Source organism: Corvus kubaryi, unplaced genomic scaffold, assembly GCF_017639235.1.
Source record: "Corvus kubaryi isolate FWS band 111438036 unplaced genomic scaffold, C.kubaryi_AGA036_p1.0 split1-131, whole genome shotgun sequence".
Lineage (NCBI taxonomy): Eukaryota > Metazoa > Chordata > Aves > Passeriformes > Corvidae > Corvus > Corvus kubaryi.
The window spans coordinates 28629367-28651877 of record NW_024582073.1 but is presented as its reverse complement, the minus strand read 5'-3'; the positions used below and the strand labels follow the sequence as shown (position 1 = coordinate 28651877).

At 39.8% G+C, this 22511-nt stretch overlaps 1 protein-coding gene across 3 annotated transcripts in view; it reads left to right on the top strand.

The window, feature by feature from the left end:
• Window positions 1-22511, top strand: part of CTNNA2 (catenin alpha 2) — a 462234-nt gene that overhangs the window by 78800 nt on the left and 360923 nt on the right. For all 3 annotated transcript variants that reach the window (XM_042053728.1, XM_042053726.1, XM_042053727.1), the window contains exon 3: window positions 15860-16055. In XM_042053728.1, the coding sequence (XP_041909662.1) occupies window positions 15860-16055 (196 nt within the window). The remainder of the gene's footprint in view (window positions 1-15859; window positions 16056-22511) is intronic.

The following is a 22511-nucleotide window of genomic DNA, read 5'->3' as shown; positions in this document are numbered from 1 at the left end:
TTCCTTTAACAGGAAAAAAAAAAACAGACTAAACTAAAACCCCAACAGTTGGCAAAGATGTTTATCAAGCTTTAGAGAGTTTCTTGTCAGCTAAAAGCAATTCCTTCACAAATTACTAATTTTAACAATTCTGTGGATGTGTTTTTGAGCACTGCCCCTCTGTTGTGGACCTGTGTGACTCTGCTGGGATGAGTGCAGTGAAATTCTTCTTCCAAGTTTCTCTTGAAGTTATGGATTAACTTTCAACAATTCACCACAAATCAATATATTTTTGTTTTCTGGAGATGGTGTTTTCCTGTTCTAGAAACAATCTGACCAACCAGTTAAAAAAATTTTACTTAGTAGTTTGTATCAAAATGCAGGTTCTTGGTTTGCACAGTGAAGTGCAGAGATTTGAGGAATCTCATAATTTCTTAAATTTCAGAGTGCTGATAGTTTTATTTAGCTGAAATACACGCCCCGAGCAGTCTCTCCTCTTCCTTGTATAATGTAGAACTGATCAAACCTTTCAAAAGGGCTTTCCACAGGATGTGTTTCTTACTTTTTTCTTCCAGTTCAGTATTAAAAACAATTGAACAAAACCTCGAGCACCCCAACAACCTTTGTTAGGCATGTGCTTTTCTATATCCCACTTCCACACCTACCTCTAAAACCTTTTCCCACCTCTCCAACAGTGTGTCAACACACCAAATCACATTAATTTGGCCTAAAATTTATTGGAAAACCAGTTCTCTTAACAAAGACCTTCAAACTTAAAAATAGGCATTTGAAATACTGAATGGTTTACGTAATAAATAGTAATAATTAAGTGTAATTTGTAAGACTGACTTTTATTTTTCAGCCCTTAATGGTGGTTTGTAGGAAACTCCTTTTAGTTAGCACTCTGTCATCAAAACTTGTGTGTACAGGAAAGGTTTGGCTGTTTATTTTTTAATGAGAAAACTTGAGGCAAAAAGTAGTAGGAGAAAGTAAATAACCAGAGCAAAACAGCAAAACCAGCTTGCAGTACAATCCTGACTGAATTTTTAAATGTAATGTTTCAATAGGTAGAAATAGAGTCAGAATGTGTTGTCCTGCACTAAATGTAAGAAATTTCATTTGCTCCTTCTGCCATTGTTTTATTCTAAATGTCAAGAGTCCCAAGGAGAATTGCCTTGAAAAGGTCCAGTATTTACATATTGAGTGGAAAAAGTGCAAGATCATGATTTTGGATGGCTAAATCCTAAACAGCATCTTAACACTGAAGTGATACAACCAATCTTTGCATGAGGGCTCTTACTTCTGCTGACTAACACTATATTATCATGTGTATTAAATCATTTGAGCAGCCTGGTCTTGATTTTAATTTCAATAAATAATTGGCCATAGTGGGCTTTGCACGAGTTTAACTCGATCAGTTGGTGAATAAGACAATTTATTTGAGCCAAGTGGAAATCTGGTGTGGTTGTGGCTGCTGGTGGAGCAGGACCAGCAGCTGCAAGTCGTCGACTGCTGTTCCTGATGGGCAAGTGCTGTTGCCTAAAAAAGATCCTTGTTGGGGCTGCAGAGCAAAAAAACCCTGTTCTTGTGGAAGAGGAGATGCAGTGGCAGCTCTGGCAGGGAATCTTTCCAGTACGGTTTTGTAACAATCACATAAATAGCCTTTTATATCTCTCTTATCCTGGTGGCACCTTCAAAACTTCACACATTTGCATTAAAGAAGGTATTGGTTTCAATTACTCATCATTGTGTCATCCTGGTGGGTAATCCCCATAAATAACAAATCATAGAATTTGCCTTGATAGATAAATCTTAGTGAAAGTTTTGCTCAGTGATGCAGAATTACCTTCTAAAGTGATTTAACAGCAAACTGCCTTCTGTTAACTCACTCCAGAATGTACCTAGCTTAATCTTTTACACTATAGAAATGTAATTCCCTTTAAAATTATACAGGAATATTTTCTCTAATGACTCAGAACTGTGTTCTTCATAACAAAAAAAAAAAAAAGAAAAGAAAAGAAAAAAAGAAGAGGGAAAATCAGGTATTTTCTTCCTTCCTTGATAATGACATTCATATAGTTTACAGCAAATAGCAAAAATGAGAATTTATCTAGAAACAGTGCAGGAGGTGCATTCATATTTAAATTAAACTTTAATCAATTAACACGGTTAATAAAAAGAGGTTCATTACATCTAAGATAAAAGAACACAAACAATACCCAGCCCAAGTATAAACACTCTCCTTGAAGCAGCAGTAGGAGCAGTACTTAGCCTAATGTGCAAGCTTTCAGGTGGCAGAGCGGAGGAATTTTTATATTTAGTTTGACTAAATGCTTGCTCTTTTAATCCTTTTTTTCTGCTTTGACTGGGGTACTTAACAAACATTTCCACTCACAGATACTAATCTTAATATTACTATTCCCAGTCTCTGGAGTCTCCTAGGTTGTACTGTGGATGGTATTTCTACCAGCTGTTACACATTCCCTGTGGTAGCTACCTAAAACTTCTCATATTGTACATTCAGCTGTATTTATTTGCAAATTTTTGGACTTTTTGTGAGTCAGTCCTTGCGGGGTTTTTTTGCTACTTAGAGATGTACAGATTTTGACTGACTTTATGCATTGCTCTGAAGGCAAAGAAATTAAACTGCATCCCCAAAGACTTAATGTTGGGTGGTTTTCAACATTTCTAAGTAGCATTTGGGAAGAGCAACCGTTCTTTGCTTGAGCAGTATTTAGTGGGAAAGGAAATTTGTGTTACAGGGCTTTGTGTTCTCTAACAGTTATGCTGGAGAATTTTGGCATTTTTTAAAGGCTTTCCTTTTAATAATTAAAGAAAACAGTTTAGATGTGCTTGTTAAGAAGCTGGCTGAAAAGATCTGCTGTTTTTCTTTTTTAATTTTTAGCAGTAATAGCCTACTGAGATAATTGTTGTTAAAATGGAGTATGGAATTATATGCTGTTAAGGATGACATCTCTATTAAATAGCTTATTCTTACAAATACAGCCTGAAGTCCATATATTTAGTGTTAATTAATGCATTCATGTTTTACTAAAAAGCTTATTTTGTGTCTCTTTGCTCTAGTCAGAATGAGCTGAAAACCAATTTAATGTCAGTTTGTGTTTCAGACACACCAACTCCTCTTTGGCACCTGCTGTTCTGTTCTGCCAATTGCCACTTAATGCTGGGAATATATATCAGATTCTTTTCTTTTCCATTTCTAAGGCTTTTCTTGGCTGTCACTGCCAGTTGAGGTTATTTCCCTTCAAATTTTGTGATTTTGTTGTTTCCCTCACCGCAGGGTTAAGTTTAATCCAGAGTTACTGTTACTGTGTTGCTATTCAGAAAATCAGTGCTGATGGTGGCAATGGCAAGAGACAGTGGGTGAGGAAGGAGTATTTAATTTGCAGCAGGAGAGGAAAATAGCCTGAACTTTGCCATGGGGGAGAAAAACACAACCCCAAAATCAGGAATCAGGTAGGCAGACAAATGCCTAGTGCTGGGGTGATCAGGAAGGTTTAGGTGCCATATGCAGTGGCATAATTAGGTGTATTATTCATGGTTCTGTTGAAACAAACAAAGGAAAAAAAAAATGTTGATGTCTCCTCAACTAGATCTGTCTGTGGAGTGTGTGGGACAGAAGTAGCTGTTAGTGCTGTGTGGGATGATGTTGCTGCTCTCTGTTGTTCTGACAAAAAAATCTGGAACAGCAGGAGGAGGACAGAGATGGATCAGTTCCTGGCGACGCCTGGGAGAAAGCCAGTGCTTACTTCTAGTTTGACCAAAGGAGGTTTCTGGAAATGTTCTCTTTTGCCATGTCTGGAGTTCTGTCTCTGAACAACAGGCTGTTTGTATTAGCATCTGTACTGCCTTGGCAGGTCCCCAGTGATGAAATTCCAAAATAAATATGCATCCAAAGGAGTGTGGCCAGAAGGCCAAGGAAGGAGATTCTCCCCCTTTGCTCTCATGAGACCCCACCTGGAGTGCTGGGTACATTTCAGGTGCCCTCAACGTAAGAAGGACGTGGGACTGCTGGAACAAGTCCAGAGGAGGCCACAAAGTTGAGAAGGAGACCAGAGAACCTCCCCTATGAAGACAGGTTGAGAGAGTTGGGGCTGGAGAGGGGAAGATTTTGCGGAGACTTCACAGCACCTTCCAGTATCCAAGGGATACGTGGAAGCCAGAGTGGGATTCTTCATCAGGAACTGTAGTGGTAGGACAAGAAGTAATGGATTAGACTGAAAGAGGTGAAATTTAGGTTAGATACTGGGAAGAAATTCTTCCTTGAGAAATCCTGGCACAGGTTTCCCAGAGAAGCTGTGGCTGCCCTATCCCTGGTAGTGTCCCAGGTGAAGTGGGATGGGGCTTGGAGCAACCTGGGATAGTGGAAGGTGTCCCTGCCCATGGCAGGGGGGGGAACTGGATGGTCTTTAAGGTCCCTTCCAACCCACACCATTCCATAATTCTGTGTTTATTCTGTGTTCCAGCATAGCACAGTAACCTTGTAATGCATAGAATATGCTCTGCTGAAGCGTGATGTGTGACCCCTAAGTGGATGAGGTGGTTGTTCTCCAGTGGCAGATACACCCTGTCTATGACCATCAGAAGATAGCTTTGTATCTCATTTTAGCTGTATAGTAATGACTTGAAAGCTCAGTCAGTTGCTATTAAAAAAAAACACCAAAAAGATAGAAAGCAGCCTTTCCACAGACTCAGATCTCTCACACAAGTTGTTTGTAGTAACACAATTCTGTTCTTTTTCTTGTGTGGTTTTTGTTTAGGATAGTTTCGGGTTTTTTTTCTGTATTGCTGTGCACAAGGCACACAATAGAGTTAAACCTAGACGAAATAAAGGCTTTACCTTCTAACTGTAGATGAAATACAGGCTTTGCCTTCTCAGTCTCTCTACAATGTTCAGGGGATATGGGAACTACAAAGGAGGTTAAAAATTGGCTGGACTTCTGGACTTCAGTGGTAGGGGTGGAAGATTGATGGCCACCAATTGCAAGGGAATTCTGCAGGACTTGGGGTCAAGCTGACCTTGTTTAATGTCTTGTCATTGGTCTGGGCAGGGGGGTGAGATGCACCCTCAATAAATTTCCAGACAGCACCAATTTGGGAGGAAGGTCAATACGCTCAAGAAGTAGGGCTGGCACGAGGAGTATCTCAGCAGGTGGGGAAATGGGCTGGCATAACCAAGTAAAGATCAGCAAAAGCCAGTGCAGAGTCATGCAGTAGGATGGAGTCACCTGGTGGTGTGATATGGGCTGGGTGGAGGCTGACTGAGCACTGCTCTGCGGGAAGAATGTGAGAGTCCTGCTGGAAAATTCAGAGCATGAGACTGGAGAGCCACATCATAGGAGAGAAGGCTGAAGTCATACTGAGCTGTTCTGCTGGGTTTAGCATAAGAGTGAAGAGAGAGTGAAGCGAAGTGAGAGTTCTTTTCTAAGCAGTCATTCTAAGACCACATCTTCAGTACTGAGTCTTTTTTGGGGTTCTTGAGTACACCAGACATTGCAGGACTGGAACAAATCCTTATCCTACTTTGAAGGTGGCCTTGCTTTGGTGAGGAGCTGGGCTAGAGATCTCCAGAGGTCCCTTCCAGCCTAAATTAAGTTACGATGATGTGTGTAACAACTACGAAGATGCTATAGGGGCCATACGAGGAGTGATTGAGGTCACTGGGCTTGTTTATCCTGGGGGAAACTGAGGGGACACCTCACCGTGGTCTGCAGGAGAAGCAGGTGGGCAGCACCAGTCTCTGCTCTCTCTGACCAGGAGCAGGACCCAAGGGAATGGCTGGAACTGTGTCAGGGGAGGTTTAGGTCGGATATCAGGGAAAGGTTCTTCCCCCACAGCGTGCTGGGGCACTTCCCAGGCTCCCCAGGGAATGGTCCCAGCCCCGAGGCTGCCAGAGCTCCAGGAGCGTTTGGACAGCGCTGCCAGGGATGCCCAGGGTGGGATTGTTGGAGTGTCTGTGCAGGGCCAGGAGTTGGACTGGATGATCCTTGTGGGTCCCTTCCAGCTCAGGATATTCTATAATTCTGTGCTAATTTTAGAATTTTAAGTTGGCGATGGAGATTTTATACAGTGTGTGAAATGTGCAAAATAAACAACCTAAATAAAGCAGCCTTCAGGGAATACTCTCTTCTGTCTTTTTGAGTGAGAATTCATAGGTGCTCTGGATTTGCAATCTCACCAGGATATTCTTTGCTGTTCATAACATAAGCCTGAGTGCAACGGAATGGCATGAAGAAGTTAATTTCATTATTATTCTTACTATTCAAAATAGACCCCCCAGAAAATTAAGTAGTATCCATTCTGGGGGAATTTTGATTTAATCTTTGTATATGTAGAGTGGAAGATTGCTTGCTTCAGTTTTCAGCTGTTCTTTATGGGCAAGGTTTCATTTAAAAAAGATACAATAGTTGTTACAGAGAAACCAGAGCACTAACTCACCACATGTGTCTGAAATATATTACTTCCTTCACTTACAGTACTTTACATTAACTGAAGCAGAAACTCCTGGGAATCGTTTTGCTTTGGTATTTAGTGATGTATGAGATTGTTTTCAGTGCTGTTTATGGCAGTTCACAAACAATAACATTACCCTGAGGAAACAGCTCTTGATGGCTCCATCAGTCGGAGCACCAGCGTCTGTCCTTTGGCTGCCGGAAGCCTGGGGAGATCAGCTGCCTGGGAGAAGCTTAAACATTGTGCTACCCGCCTTTGTAGTTGCCTGCTATCTTATTTTGGTATCCAGTTAAGGATTATTTAAATCCTTTTGTGTTATTTCTCCTTGAACAATGTCTTAGTCATTGGAGAAAAAACCTAAAGAAAGATAATATTGAAGTTTCTATTCGGGATGTGCTATCTAGTAAGGTAAGAAATAAAACTTTCAGGTGTTTTATTCCCTCAGTGTAATCATAGAATGGTGTGGGTTGGAAGGGACATTAAAGACCATCCAGTTCCAGCTCCTGCCATGGGCAGGGACACCTTCCACTATCCCAGCCCGGTCCAACCTGACCTTGGACACTTCCTGGGATGGAGAGTTCACAACCCCAGAACTGGTTACAAAAAGCTGTAGAGCCTCACTAGAGCAGCTGCTATCTCACTTCTCCTCTTTCTTTCCTCCCCCCCCTCTAGCCAGTACAACTTGCTGCCTGCTCTGTGGTTGAGTTCCTTTGATAACTACATCTTAAATACTGCTGCTTTTGAGATTGCTAGCAGATTTTTAAACCAACAACAACTGTCAAGAAAATAGTGCATTAAATATCAGCTAAGAATTTCCTTTTGTCAAGCATGTGCTGTTTACAGTGCCAAGGCTCATGCTCTCCTACAGATCCAGTAAAACAGCACGAAGTGCAATGAATCCAGGGATTTCACAGGAGTTTTTCTATTACTCTAGTGTGGTGTGCCCTCATGTGGTTAAATGCAGTATCTTCCTTGAATCAGTCCGACATCCTTTGGATTTATTCTGTTCTGCTAAAGAACTGGGAGAAATAAAGGCTCTTGGTGGGAGACAGTTTGACACCAAGTAGGTTCTTGATATTTTTTTGTCTTTGCAGTTCTCAAGTGATTTGGTACTTTTGAGATAAGTACACTTGCATTTGGTTCTAATTCAACTACAGATGTGTGTGTTTTCCTTATCTTGTTTCTTTTTTGAGATTTTGGGGATCCCCTTGGTAATATTTAGGCCAAGGTGGCTTCGTTTCTGATCGATTAATGTGGATAACTCTGAGTCTGGAAGTGAACACTTGTTGATTTTCTCCCACATAATACATAATACCAGTAATCTTTTATTTTTTATACCCTTTGAGTACCACAAGACTTAATTTTTTGATAATAATAGATAGCTATTGACTGTACATATCTCACATTTTGCATGTGATGTGTTTGTAAGCTTGACTATTAGCTCTGTATTCAGTTTTGGAATAAGAGGAGGCGTAAGAGTTAATGAGATGTTCCTTTATACTTCTTATTTTGTACTTTTTATTGTATCATTCACGTAGATTGCAGGCAGCTTTTTTTGGGGGCTTCATATCCTTACAGCAAACTGCAGATGATGATGACTTTTCTTCTGTGTCCAAAAGTAGTGCAACAAAGTTTTGCCCAGAATGAAAAGTTGGTAAAATTGGAGAAAAACACACACTTATGGCATCAGTGACATTTACTGTTATAATTAACAAGGAAAATAACAGATGTCAGCAGGAGGGTTGCAGTAGTAATAACTTATTAACTGTGAGAAGTTAAATAAAGTTATTGAATGCAAAAAATTACTTCATCCTCAGTTACTGCTCAGTGGTTGCCAAGATCATTTACCACAGCACTGAAAGTTGACATTTCTGGCTGTTTTGAGGTCACTGCATTTAATGTATATTTACTGATTATCAGGTAGACTCCAGCTTTCTGATTATTTTTAGCCGGGGTAAGATAAACTTCATGTTTTACTCTTTAAAGGAACGTTTTTTGAGCTGTGATCTGTTAAACCACTGCTGAGTTGCACAGAGATGATCATTTGGAGCCAAATAAGTTGCCTTGAGTGGTTTCAACATTTTAACTTCCTACGTGGATACGTGATGTTGTCTCACTTGGACAATGAGAAACAGAAGGAAGATAGTGGCAGGATCACAAGCAGGAAGTATTTGTGTCTCCACATGTTGCTCCAATTAAAATTCAGATCCTTGATTTAGAGCTTTGGAAGACTCAAAGGTTTCGAGATGCCAAGTCCGTTTAGGCATCCAGCTCTGGGAGTGTAATCCATAAACAGAAGTTACATGATTAATTCTCCTTTTCAACACATGGAGGAGAGAAGAGAGATGCTTAGGAGTGAGATTTAGAAGATGTTGTGGAAGAGATGGGAAAGGGAGCTTTTTGAAATCCCATCCCTTTCCAGAATTTATATGCTGAACTCTGAGCCTGCAGAGGGGAGCTAATTTCACATGGTGATTAATAGAGCACAAGTTTGCTTGGAGTTAGTCTTAAATCTTCCCTCTGGGTTCAAAAATGGCTCATTCTTCTCACTTCAAGCCCAAGCATGCTGGTGCTGCAGTCCACCTTCTTATAAAATATCCCAGGTGTTAAGGTGGTCACCTCTGAAGGAAGAAGACTTGGTTCACTTCTCTGCTGAGCCTGAGGAACTTCCAACCTACATTTCTTACTCCCAAGACAGTGCTGTGCCCCACAATTCATGGCCTGGCCCCTAAGGTGGTCATCCTGCCAGAATTATGCCATTGTGGGGGGAAGAATTCTTCTTCCTCTTTTCAGCTTAGTATGATCATGAACTACTCTTATGCATAATGGAGAAAGAGATGACAGAAAATTCATGTTTAACACAAGCCATAGATACGAATTTTTGAAATGGTACAGCTTAACTTGCTTGGTGAAAGCTAAAAAAGTGAAATAATAGGAATTTGTGGATTCTGTGCTGTCTTTAGCTGTTGGACTTGACTGGGATCAAGCCCTTTTGTACAATTAGAAAACCCTCAGTGAATTACACATTGAGAGGAAGATCTAGAATTTGACTTTTATCTTCTTCTTGCATTTAAAGGCATTGAACAGATGTTTTAGGAGTCAGATTAAGCCGATGGTTTTGCTGAAGAATATGTAATTGCTCCATTTAAACACCTGCTTCAGCTTTTCTCTCTCGGCAAAAGCTGGAATTGTCAAAATCCTAACAAGATACTGGAAACCTGTGTTCAGGAATGGGATTATTTAGTTCTTAAAAGTGAGGTTTTGAAATCCTGCCAGCACAGAGATGGAGAGGGAGTCTTGTAATGGATGTTGCTGCTTGTGCTGCCAGTTCAAGAGACGGTCGACCCTTGGAGTTGCCAGTTGACAATTGGATGGTGTGAGGAACCTCAAGTAATGTACAGGAGCAAGTGAATTCTTGGGAAACTTGAGGAATGTAAATCTTCTGTCTTTCATGAGTGGAATATTAACATAATCTGTTTTTCCTGTCTACCAGGTAACTCCTGGAATTCATATTTGGCTTCTAAATAGCATCACAGTCCTTTAGTGCCAATTGACAGGAGAAACTTGTCACAAAAAAAAAATTTAATGATCTTTGCTCCTAATTTATTACAAATTAGAGGCAAATTGTATTATGGGAGACATTTTATTAGCTTAATTTATATTGATTCTTGTTTCAGTTGTGGGAGAGTTGGTGAAAACACACTGCAGGTTTTCATCGTTGTTTTATACATTTTTCATGAAGATTTTTAGGAGGAACATAACCATGATTCTTCATTTAATTGTGTTTTTCTAGTCTTCTTTTTCTTAGCAATATGATTTGTGAAAATATATTTCATGTTTTGTATGTCTGTTGTAGAAATTTTTGATAGTTTTTTTTGGGAAGATTTGTAGGAGGAAAGTTAAGTGTGGGGTGGTTTATTTATTTTTTATCCTTTTTGATAGCATAACAAGTAGTCAGAAGTTCCACTGAGAATGAATACTTGCTGAAGAACTTTCAAAGTGCCTTATATAATATTCATTCACATTGGCTGGGATGTAAACCTCTTCCCGTGGTGGGAGCACTGATAAGAAAAATACAAATTAACAGCAACGGTGCTGCTATCTCCAAATTACATCCTAAAGGTACCTCATGTGGGCAGAATGGAAATATGCAGATTTGTTCAGGAATTAGCGTTTGGCAGCAGAAATGTGAATCGGAGCCGCTCGCTGTCCTCAAGCTACACTGGATTAAAATATCCTGGCTCTAATCAGTGTTGCCTCAGTTATCTGAGTGCTTCCCAGCCAAAAGGTAGGTGTGGCACTGGCATTTTGTAGCACCCCAGCTAATAATTTATGCATTAGAGAGAGTACTCTGCTTATTTATGAATTCCTCTAACCCACAGGTGTTTGCAAACACTGAGGGGAGCTGGAAGGAGTACAAAAAGCTGGGTTAAACCACTGGAATTCAGCGTGGATAGGCAAAGTTCTATTTATCAACGAGAGTCCAAATATCCACATAGGATAGGAAGAGAATTTCAGCTTTATGAATTACGTAGACAGCTGGTGCTAATCGTGCGGAGATAATTACAAGAGTTAATTATGTAAGCTGTTATGATTTATGGGGTAAGGACAGTGGCAAATTACTCAAGTTGATAGGGAAAATTGAAGAACAGTTATTATCAAAAAATGGAGTTATGTTACAGACTGAATCATGCTCAGCACAACATCTGTGTTCACCCATATTGCTGTAATAGGGAAAAAACCCTTTTTCGTGTGTGGCACTAGAGAATAAGCACAAATATGGGAAAAAACCCAACAAGTTATCTGCTCCTCTGCACAAATATGGAAAAAATCCAATTTAGCTGCTTTTCTCTTTTGTATGTGAATGAAATGTAGTTGTTGAGAGCATTTTCTCCAGTATTTTGCTCAGTAATACCTTGCAGTTGGAGTGGGATCAGCTAATGAGCTACTGCTGAGAGCCACATCATAACTTAAGGCTTTGGTGTGCAGAGCCAGGAATTTTTATGGCAAAATTCCACCTCTGTTTGCTCTGCTGGTGGATGGTCCAAGGGAAGGTCACAAAAACGGTGCTCAGGTCTGTTCACCTCATTTTGAGCAGGGAATCAAATCAGATCTTCCTACGGCCATGCTGGTGCTTTAACCCACAGCACAATCGGCTTTTCTCACCAGGTATTTTGAAAGGTCTCTTCTGCCAAAGGAAACAAACAAAAAAAAAGCAAACCCAGCCATGAGACAGTTTTGAAAAAGAGATTTTGTGTTTTCCAGGCAGTTCTAATGCTTTTTTTTTTTTCCTTTGATGAAACAAACTTCTATTGGAAACAGCAGGATTTTGAGTGCTCAAGGGGCTACCATTATACAACCAGTGAGGCAATGAGATGGTGCAGTGGAGTGGAAGGGCAGCTGATATCTAGAAATGAAAGGGCCCTTCCACTGAAATGTCAGGGCTGTCTTTGCTCAGGTCACTGAGAGTTTCCAACACCTTGATGATCCGTGAGTGCATGAGAAGAGAGGAACAACTCGTAGCTGTTCACATTCAGGAAATGCTGCTGGGAAGACCAAATAATGTTTACTTGAAAATGCAAGGGGCACAGGGGAGAATAGTGAATTTTTTTTTTTGCAAGCAATTAGTGATCCTTCAGAGAAATCCTTTTACGTTGATTTCACCTGTCACAACCAGAGCCAAGTATTTGTGTGAATGTTTTTCATAATGGACATGTTTGCAGAGCTGTATTTGATTTGCCTGCTTTGGTTTATTAAAAACAAGGAAATGTATAAATGCTGTCCACCCTCAGAAAAGCCCAACAGCCTCAGTCGTTGATATTTAAATTTGTAGAATCACAGAATCATAGAATGATTTGTGCTGGAAGAGACCTTTAAAGATCCCCTGGTCCAGTCCCCCTGCCATGTGCCACCAGTGTCCCCCAGCCTTTCTCCAAAGGGCTGCTCTCAATCCTTTCATCACCCAGTCTGTGCTGAAAACACAATACTAAGGCATCTGTCCTGTGTGAGGGACCAGTGAGAAACCACAAGGATTAGCAGGATAATTTTAAAAAAAACCCAAAAAGAAACTATCAATATTTGCCTCAAAAATTGTCAATATATGCTTGTTTTTAACGTGGTTATGGAAAGTCTTGGGTAACTAATGCAATTCAAGCAGATACTGAGCAAAGAGAAGGCAAAGGGGCAGAATTACAGCCCTTAAACTTGTGGCCCACGCTTTTCAGAAATCTGTAGGGAAGACAGTTTAATTCAGAGAGCCAGGAATGTTCTTCTGTGAGCTGGAGCTGCTGACAGGGGATTAATTTGATGAGTGTGTGATCCAGCTCTATCCCCTTTCACTTCTGGCATTCCCTGCCCGCACGTGACCTCTGCCATAGGGAAATTCATGCTAACAGAATGTTCTGCTTTCTGCAAAGACATCCTCACCTTTCTTTTGTGCTGCTGGAGCTGTGGAAGGAGGCCTTCATTCAGGATGGGGCTGAACTATTAATTAGTGAAGTTCTGTTTTTCCGGCAGAGATCTGTGCTAGGACTGTGTGAAGCTTCTTTAATAAAATAAGAGAGCAAGGTTCCCTAGTGGGATCACAAAGCCAGGATCATTACAGGGCTGCCAAATGAGCTTATGGTAATTATCAAGTGATATATTTGATGATTGTACAGAATTTTGGGCGAGTTCTGCATTAATTAGTAACAGAAGCAGATAGAGACATTCTTTCCTTTGTATCAGTATAGGTGGGGTAAGATACTGAAAATAAACCAGTTAGCTTTAAAGCCCTGCTGGAAAAGTGAGTTATGTCAATAAGATAAAAGGTTATTATTATTTTTTCTTCATTTTTTTTTTATGCAGTTTATATAAATTCACAGGTTATAGGCTTTTAAAAAATGTGAAAGAAGCTAATATGCCATGGGTTTTTCTGTCACTGGTGTCAGAAGCCTTCGTCCCCTGTTGCCCTGTCCCAGTGCAGCTGACTTTCCTGAACAGGAATTCTAATTTTGGAAGAGAGTGCATTTTTAGCCTTTTAACTGGTAATTTAATGTGATTTAAAAGAAGCTGACACAAGGTGTGCAAAATGGCAAGATTCCAGTTTTTATGAGTGGTTTGCTTCCTGTAAGAGCTCTGTGCTATCCAGAACCCAACCTGTTGGCGCAGACTGGAATCCAGAATTGCCCTTTTCCAAGGGAATGTCCTAGCCCCACATGAAGAATGGTTTCTCTTCTTGCTTCGTCTGAATGCTGTTGATTAGAGGGTAGTGAGATGTTGCTTTTTTTGGATTTCATGCCAGCAGATCTGGTTTAAAATTTTAAAGCCTTTGCTTCAAATTTACAAATCATTGAGGTTCATTGGCAAACAACGCCTCCAGCACCACTTGTCATCTTGTGCTCTCTTGCTGGCTCACCTTAGACTCTTCCATGATTATATTTGAGTCCCAGCTTTTGACATGATGGAAACTTCTTTTTTTAATGCTAGAAACAAAATAAATAAGAAAAAAGAGCAGCAAAACTTCTATGAAGGAATTGGGCTCAAGCAGAATACACCAGCTTTTCCTTTAGAAAAAGGGGGTTGGCTTCGGGCGTGCTGTTTCCTACCTGTGTGTTATAAGAACTGGTAGAAAAAGTCTCCGTCCTCTGTGGCAATTTGGATTTTCCTATTGACTGTGTTAGTTCTGAACTCAGCAGCTCAGAGCATTAGCAAAGGTTTTCTGCCAGTGCTGGATCCTCTTCTTCTCTAGAACCTTCACATGTTCATCTGCTCTACTCAGACTGACACAGAGAACTGAGAAGATTTTGAGCACTTGGGGACAGTTGAAATGATTTTTCTCTATTTGGGCACATCAGGCAGCATAGGGCAAAGCAGTTATTTTATTTCAAAAAAGCCTTAAAGAAAATATTACTAATTATTTTATTTTAATTTGTAACTGCCACATTGGGAAGTTCTGATAAACTTTTATTGTTTGGTGGTGATTTAGAATTATTTGCATTTCCGTAGGTGTCCATGACTAGATGCCAATGACAATGATCAACTATGAAAGGATCTTCAGGAAATTTCATGAGGAATATTTACAAGGGAAAGCTAATAAAGAAAATACTGTTTCTAGATACAAATAGTGGAAAATACGTCTCCATATGGTGGATGAATATTACATTCCAGTAGCCTGGCAGACTCCTTCCTGAAAGAAGGCTCTGGAATATATTTTTTTTCCTCCCAATATATCCATGCCTATGGTGTTTCCAAGCCCTGATTATATATAAAAATAGATATAGATATAGACATAGGTACTACAGTCTGTAGTTTTTAGATGTGATTTGGAATAAAAACTATCTGAAAGAGAAAAGAAATGTAGCACAAAGAGCATGGTAAAAGGCTTTTTGGTCAAAACTCTGCCAAAGACCTTGTCACTCTTCTGGTAACAGGGATGAGATGACAGTGAATTTTCATCCTTGTTTTAAAATCCTTTGGTTTTTAGTGGAATGTCTTTATTGCGAAGGCATTTATTTTCTTGCAGCAAATTTGTGGCTTAGAACACTGATACAACACTTCAAGTGCCCTGGTTTGTGTCCCAGTTAGGGAGAATTGCATCCCTGAGCATTATGGATCCACTGCTGGTTTTTTGGGCATTTAACACCTGATAATACCCAGTTCAAAATTGCTGTTCTACCGAGCAGCAGCCTGGTACTGCTGGAGTAAAGCAGGATTCCCTCTTTGCCCAGAACTCAGCTGTGGGATCTACACGCTATGCTGTGTTTTTAAGCTTTCTAATCAGTTTATTGACAGCTCAATAAAGAATTCCTTCAGGAGATTCTGCAAACATGGAAGCAGAGTTTCCTTCTGTTTAACTACTCACTGATCATTTCACTGTCTGCTGTGGGTTTATGACAAAATATTAGGAATATAGTGAAGCAACACTAAGGCAAAGGGTTTTAACCTGTATAATCTTTGCAGGGGGAGCTCTTCATACCTTTCACGTCTGGAAAACAGCCGCAATGTTTTTGTCACCACGTGTGTTGTCACTGACAGTACATTACCTCAAGGGACAATTGCTTTTTGAATGGTTTCTGACCCTTGTGTGTTCAGGTTCCATTTTATCAGCTTCTTCGTTTTTTAAAAATGAAAACCAGTGACAAAAATGATGCTTTGGCAGCACTGCCCTGCCATGCCTGGTTCTTATCTTTTTCTTTTTGCTGCTTGGCTGTGATTTGCTTAGCCCAGACTGAGGAGAGTTTAAAAGGAAAACCCTCTGTTGAAAGACATGCTGTTGGATTTTATACTTCTATTTTATCTGTTCAAAACATGTGACCACTTCATCCCTTCCAGGGCACAGAAAATAGTGTGAGGATTGAGTTAGGTGTTCCTATTAATAGTTGGGGAATTGTTCAAACTGACAAAAACTTGTTTTTCCTGCCCAAAGGTGACGACGCTGGTGAACACGAGCAATAAAGGACCCTCTGGCAAGAAGAAAGGCCGCTCGAAGAAGGCTCATGTTTTGGCTGCCTCAGTGGAGCAGGCCACTCAAAATTTCTTGGAAAAAGGAGACCAAATTGCTAAAGAGAGCCAGGATCTCAAGGAGGAATTGGTTGCTGCTGTAGAAGATGTTCGAAAACAAGGTATGTGGGACAAAATGCTTGACTGAAGTAAAGCTTCACCTGGTGCCAAAGCTTATTGTTTCATCTTCGGCCTGTTTTTATTCTGCTGTGTGACAAAATGATGTGGTTTCTTTCACTTGGCTAAATCTGAGCACTGGTTTGAAGCCTGTGGGTGCAAATGTAGATTTAGGATTATGGCACATATGTTTCTGAACAATTTAACAATTATCAACCAGATAAAACAGCAATATAGAAGTACTGGTGGTTTCAAGTAGATATTGAAATATATAATAAAAAAATTACCCAAGCCTGAAAATACAGAGATAATAGCAATATTAAAGCAATTATTTTCTGAGTATTGGTGATAAATGGATACTCATAAAATCTGACCATTTTCTTTCAGAAGATAAAATGGGTGTGAGATGCTTTCAAATTTACCTGTTTGGTAGGGGAAAAACATGTTTTCAATATATGCCTATAACAAAATGTTTCAGTTTTATTGACTTTGATTGTAATTATCTTTATTGCAGCAGAATTAAGTACCTTTCAGGTTTATTCCATTGTAAGTCCTATAATCTAAAGATACCGTCTGCCAGTATCATCAGCCCTGGGTTTTAGAAGAAGACTGAGAGATCTCCAACTGAGATTTCAAGAGGAGTCTAAAGGATTGGGGTGTAAAATACTGATGTTCAGTGAGTTAGTCCCACAGAACTCATACTTTGAATTTTTCATCTTGTGCAAATTGGACTGAAGTGATCATATGAGAAGGCAGGGTTAAATTTTGTATATATAAGCACTGATTAGTGAATATTCCAATCTGTTCCATCCTGAGGGTATTTTTTCCTCCTCTCCACTCTATGTATATTTGGTTTCACTGTTTTCCTGTTCTGTGTGGCTTGGGTTTTCTTAAGTATTCAATTGCCAGTACATCAGAATAAGTTAAGTATTTGCTGTATGCTCTATGTACAATGATATTCCAATACTCTAGTGGGGTTTTAGGTTTTGTTGATTGTTTTTTCTTCTGGGTGGTGTTGTGATGGTGGAGTTTTGGTTGGGTTTGTTTTTTTTTTTTTTAGCTTTTTAATGCTGATGCCTGGCTCTTCTGGCATTAATTTTCATTTGTCAACTACTTCACTACTTCAGTTTCCTGTTGCTTACATTCCTTATTTTGTGTTGTGTCAAGTTGTAGCTCAGCATCTTCAGTTATGACACGAGTGCCCATGTTCTCTCTGAATTTAAAACGCTCTCCTTTTTGGGTTTGTGATGCTGACTCAGCTTCTCCTCGGCAGTCTTCTACTGAGTTAGAGGCATCAACCTAAACTTGCCTTATCTAGGCTGAATTTTTGACTTTTTAAATGACAAAAAGACCTTTACTCTTCTTTTTTTAACTTATGTTTTAAAAAAATTCAACCCAAACAACAATGAAGAAGCAGAGAGGGGAAAAAAGATCTTAAACCGTATTACACAGAATGACACAGACATTCATCTCTTGTCAACACTCCAGGCTGGGAAAAAAGCCTGTCAGAAAAGTGGAGCAGCTTTTTTTGGGGCCTGTTCAACATGATCCCATAATGAGGAGAGCAGGAGACACCACACACCATTATTAGCACCCACGAGCCGTGTAAACGAGACCAGCCCTGGTGTGATGTGAAATGATATGTTTAGCTCAGTGGCATAAAGAGCTGGATTAATGAACTGAGGCTGTGTTTTCCTGGCTGATTTCCTGGCAGGGTTCCAGCTGGGATAATTACATCGTCAACCTAAAAATGTCTGCGGCAGTTACAGCTGGCTCTTGGTGTGCTCCTCATTTCCTGCCCTGCCTTGCTGGGTACTGTTATGTACTACTAAAGGCAGCAATTCACTCCAGGGACTCTTGCTTTTCATTGATAGGTGTGGAACAAATGTTCTATATCATTTGCAAAATGCTTTGGAATAACTGAGAGTGCCCGTGGTGTTAAGATTCTTGTTACTGCTGTAGTGTGGAAGGGTAAATTCTGTTGGCTGTAGGAAACTCTGGTGATCAATGGGCTTGATTTATGAAGTTGGGTTCTAAAAACACAAAGAGCAAAAAGAGAAGATTTGATGCCTAAAGCTTATCCCTGTATATCCCATAATGATTCCATAATAGGAACACTTACAGCTCAAAACCATCTAAATGAAATTATCCAGTTGTTGAGCCTTTAAATGCTTTACTGTGTGGGTGTTTATTCTGGTACTGTTGGAGTTGTGTAAAAGATCTCCCAGATGGGGGACAAAGGAGACCTGGGAAATGTGGATATTTATCATTCATGTCTTTTTATATTAGAGAGGAGGGAAGGCAGAGACTCCTTTGCCCATGGCAGGATTTGGAACTGGATGATCTTTAAGGTCCCTTCCAACCCAAACCATTCCGTGATTCTGTGACCGTAAAGCATGAAGCTACAAAGCCTGAGAAGTGCAGGGAAGTGAAGAAGAGCTCACAGGAATAAAAAGCACAGTATATGCTACATTGACAACACAGGTGTCTAAATGCAACTGGTCTTTTATTGATCAGTAGAGAAAAAGGAAATTCCCTGTGGAGGAGAAATTCAGGCCGTGATTGACACAAAAATCTGTCAAGAACTGCAGGACCATTGGGCTCAGGTTTGATTAAATTTATTAAGAGACAGTCTGGGATGCTGCAGAAGGCAACACAAGGAAGTAGGTTATAGTCATGTAAATTTATTCTATCTGGTAGATGGCTTTGGCAATATCTGTCTGTAGGTATGTGCCTGATTTCAATGTAATTTTCCTGTAAGTTTTCTGGCATGTAGCTGAAATTTCCATTAAAAATATGATTTAGTCCAGCAGCTGGTTGTTGTGTTTTAAATTTTTGCTTTTCAAGCATGGTAGATAAAATTTCACACCATAATCTGGAATAGATACTGCAGTCATGGGACAGAAAATAGCTGTTGATCTTTTTTGTACTTGAAGACAGGGTAAAGTTGAGGTAGGGTTAATTTTTTGTTCATGCAGATTTATGGACATTGTAAAAAGGAATGTGATCTCTTGTTACAGTGCGGATACTGCAACACGTGTATCAGATAACGAGGCCCGTGGAAAAGAAATATATATGGACAGATTCTTGATGTTTCAGAGATGTTTATTTCCCCAGCCACATGGCCGGAGCTCTGCCGAGGAACTGCTCAATCACAGGACCCGAGGGTCCTTCCCCATGCAGGGGAACACAAACCAACCAATGGGGAACGAGTCAAAATATATGGTGATGGAAGAATATTTTCGTGAATATTATTTAATTACCGAGACTGTTGAGCAAGATCAGCTGTGTCTTGGCAAAAGGAAGCCTGGTCTTCCAAAAGTCTTTGGTAAGAAACATAGAAAATGTTCTTAAACAACCATGCCAAGAAGTGTTTCAGTTCCTTTTCAGCTTGAATTAAGCTAAAATTTACAAATCGTTGTTCAAGAATCTTTTCAAGTTTAAGATTAATGTCCATATGCAGCTCTGAGAGCCAAGAGTCTTTCCACGGTTCCTCCATAGTTTAGATATGGAATAGCAAAACAAAACAAGAAGAGGAATCCAGAGTTTACTCACAAATCAGTCGCTGTCCTTAGGGATTGGAGATCGTTCTGCCTGCAGTTACCACCATTTGTTACGGTGCAGGTACTGCAACACGTGAATCAATCAGCGAGGCCCGTGGAAAAGAAATATATATGGACAGATTCTTGATAGATGTTTCAGAGATGTTTATTTCTCCAGCCACATGGCTGGAGCTCTGCCGAGGAACTGCTCAATCACGGGACCCGAGGGTCCTTGCCCGTTCAGGGGAACACAAAACAACCAATGGGGAACGAGGCTGAGCAGGGGCTAAAGAAACCCATGCCTCCCCCCCAGGGCCCCTCTCCCAGAACCCCACGGCAGGGGGAGGGCCCCAACAATCTATGTGCTCTGTGACTATCTTGAAATTGTGGATGAATGTCTGAGACACGAAAGTGACTTTAACTTTCTTGGCAGTTTTTTTCTCACTGACAGAATACACTAAAAAATAAAATTTTGAGTGCTTTAATGCTTTTCACTATCTAGTTTTGAAAGCTTTTTGAAAGATGTTTTAAAACTTAAATGAAATCCCAGGAAAGATAGTTTCTAGAAAAATCTAGAAAATCTAGAATATTTTTTTTCTAGAACTGTGTGAATCTTTTTTTAGACAAACCCCCCCCCGATCTTTTCAGTTAAACTTACGTTCTCCCTATGTTTATTTATAAACCTTTTCACTGAAGTATACGAAAGCTTTTCTTTTTTTTTGCTTACAGATGTTACTGTGTGCTAGTTCTTGATAGAGGAAAAAGTGTGTCTGTGGAGAGAAATTACTGGAAAACAGGTTTTTTAGACAAACTAGAATTTCTGTTCATTCTGAAAGGTGAAGTGGGGCATGTGGGCAGTCATGCTTAATGGGAAAATGAATCTTGCTCTGCACTTTTGAAAGAACTTGTGTGTACAATAAACATACCCTCTTTTTTTCCCAGTAATATCTGTGATGAGGTGCTCTGCAACTCACTTTTGTCTGGCTGGTGGCTCATGCCTGGTCTGAAAGCTTTGAGGACAAAGATTTGAAGCCTTCTGTTCAGCAGGTCACTGGAGCTGTGGCCTGAAAACTCTTATCTTGTTAATAAAAAAAATTCCTTATCTATTTTCAATTACTTGTTACATGTGGAAGCAACTTCACTTGTTATTCATGGTTGCAATGCTCCTCCTCAGAAATCTGGCCCTCTAAATGCCATTCCATGCAAATACTCTATTGCTGGCTCTTTCAGACTCTTTTCCATTCATTAATTATCTTTCAGCTCTCTGACAATTTCTCTGCAGAAAGACATTAAAATTCCTTTTCCGATGAAAAAGCAGATGTTGTAAGGCATCTCCAAGAGTTGGTATACATAAAGGTAGGGTCAGGGGTTCCCAAAACCTGGAGTGAGGCTGCTGCAGCTCCATGACCCCAGTTACAAGCGGGAACAAGAAGAATCCTGTGTTTCCAGTAGGCACATGCGCACAAACACGCATATACAGCTCGTGTGTGTGTGTGTATATATATATATATTTATATGCAAAAATACATTTTATATTTATGGCTGACCACACACATCAGGCACTCAACACTCACTATTCTGTGGTTATGTGAGACACTGGAACTGTCTGCCCAAAGAAGTGGTGGATGCCCCATCACTGGAAATATTTAAGGTCAGGTTGGATGGTACTCTGAGCAACCTGGTTGAGTTGAAGATGTCCCTGCTCATTTCAAGGGATGGACTAGATGACCTTCAAAATCCCTTCTAACCCAAACCATTTTATCTTTCTGTGAAGCAGATCCGATGTCTTATCCTATTCCCCTTTGTGGCTGATGAGGATTGATCCTTAAGGAAAAAACTAAAAGTAGAGAAAAAAGGAAATGCATGCAGGTGTCACTGCCCATGGCAGGGGGGTTGGAACTACATGGTCTTTTAAGGTTCATTCCAACCCAAACTGTTCCATGGCTTTATGATTTTCTGTACACATGGTTTAGGCTGCTTGGGAGAACTGCTGATGATCCTGGTTCTTGGTAAAGCCAGCTGGCTGTCCGAGGATCTTTGCTTCTTCTCTATTCTCTGCACCATTTCAAAAAGATTTATTTTTGTTCCAGCCTTGGCCGGAGCTTTTCTGATATTCATTTCCCTTTTCAGGGTTTTGTTTAAGCTCATGTTAGTTTAAATTTATGTAAGTAACTTACACCTCCCGGATATGTTTGTTATAAAGGGTAGTTGGTGTTTGATATATTGCCTGAACGTGACAGTTTGAGACAGATTTTGCAAAAACAGTGATATAGGTTTGAAAAGTAATATAAATTAATATATTAGGTGATTTTTTAATACTATATTTATTTACATTGTCTTTCTTGAAGATTTTATTGCTATTGTGGCTTTATATCAGGGAAGAATAAGATTTCTTTAAAATGTCAACTTCTGACAGTTGTCAAAAATAAAATTATACTCACAAACTGAAAGTTCTAGAAATAGTGTTTCTTCCATAAATATTTGACTTGAGTATTAAAATCAAATCCTAAAATTACTGCTTGTTCTTTTAGAAGAAATATTACTGTTAGTAGGGGTTTTATTTGAGAATTATTGCAGAAATACAGCACAGTTAAAAGAAAAAAAAAAATCCCTCTCAAGGGATTGTAACTAGGCCATGTTTTGCAGTAAATATTTAACTCCGCCACCCATTAGTATGCATGAAATTTCTGAATTCAGGTCAAATTTGGAGAATAGTTTCACTAGGATTTAAATTAAGAAAATTAGTAAAAGAAAAAAATAAGATCTTACAAATTGGAATAGCTACCACAGGCAGTTATCTTGCCCTGTTCTGTCTTCCAGCAGTAATTCCCAAACTGGGTAGGCTTAATCCACAGTGAGTAAATCCTCAGCAGCATTTAATGTACAGCCTTTTCATTTAAGTTTTGAGCTAACCACGAG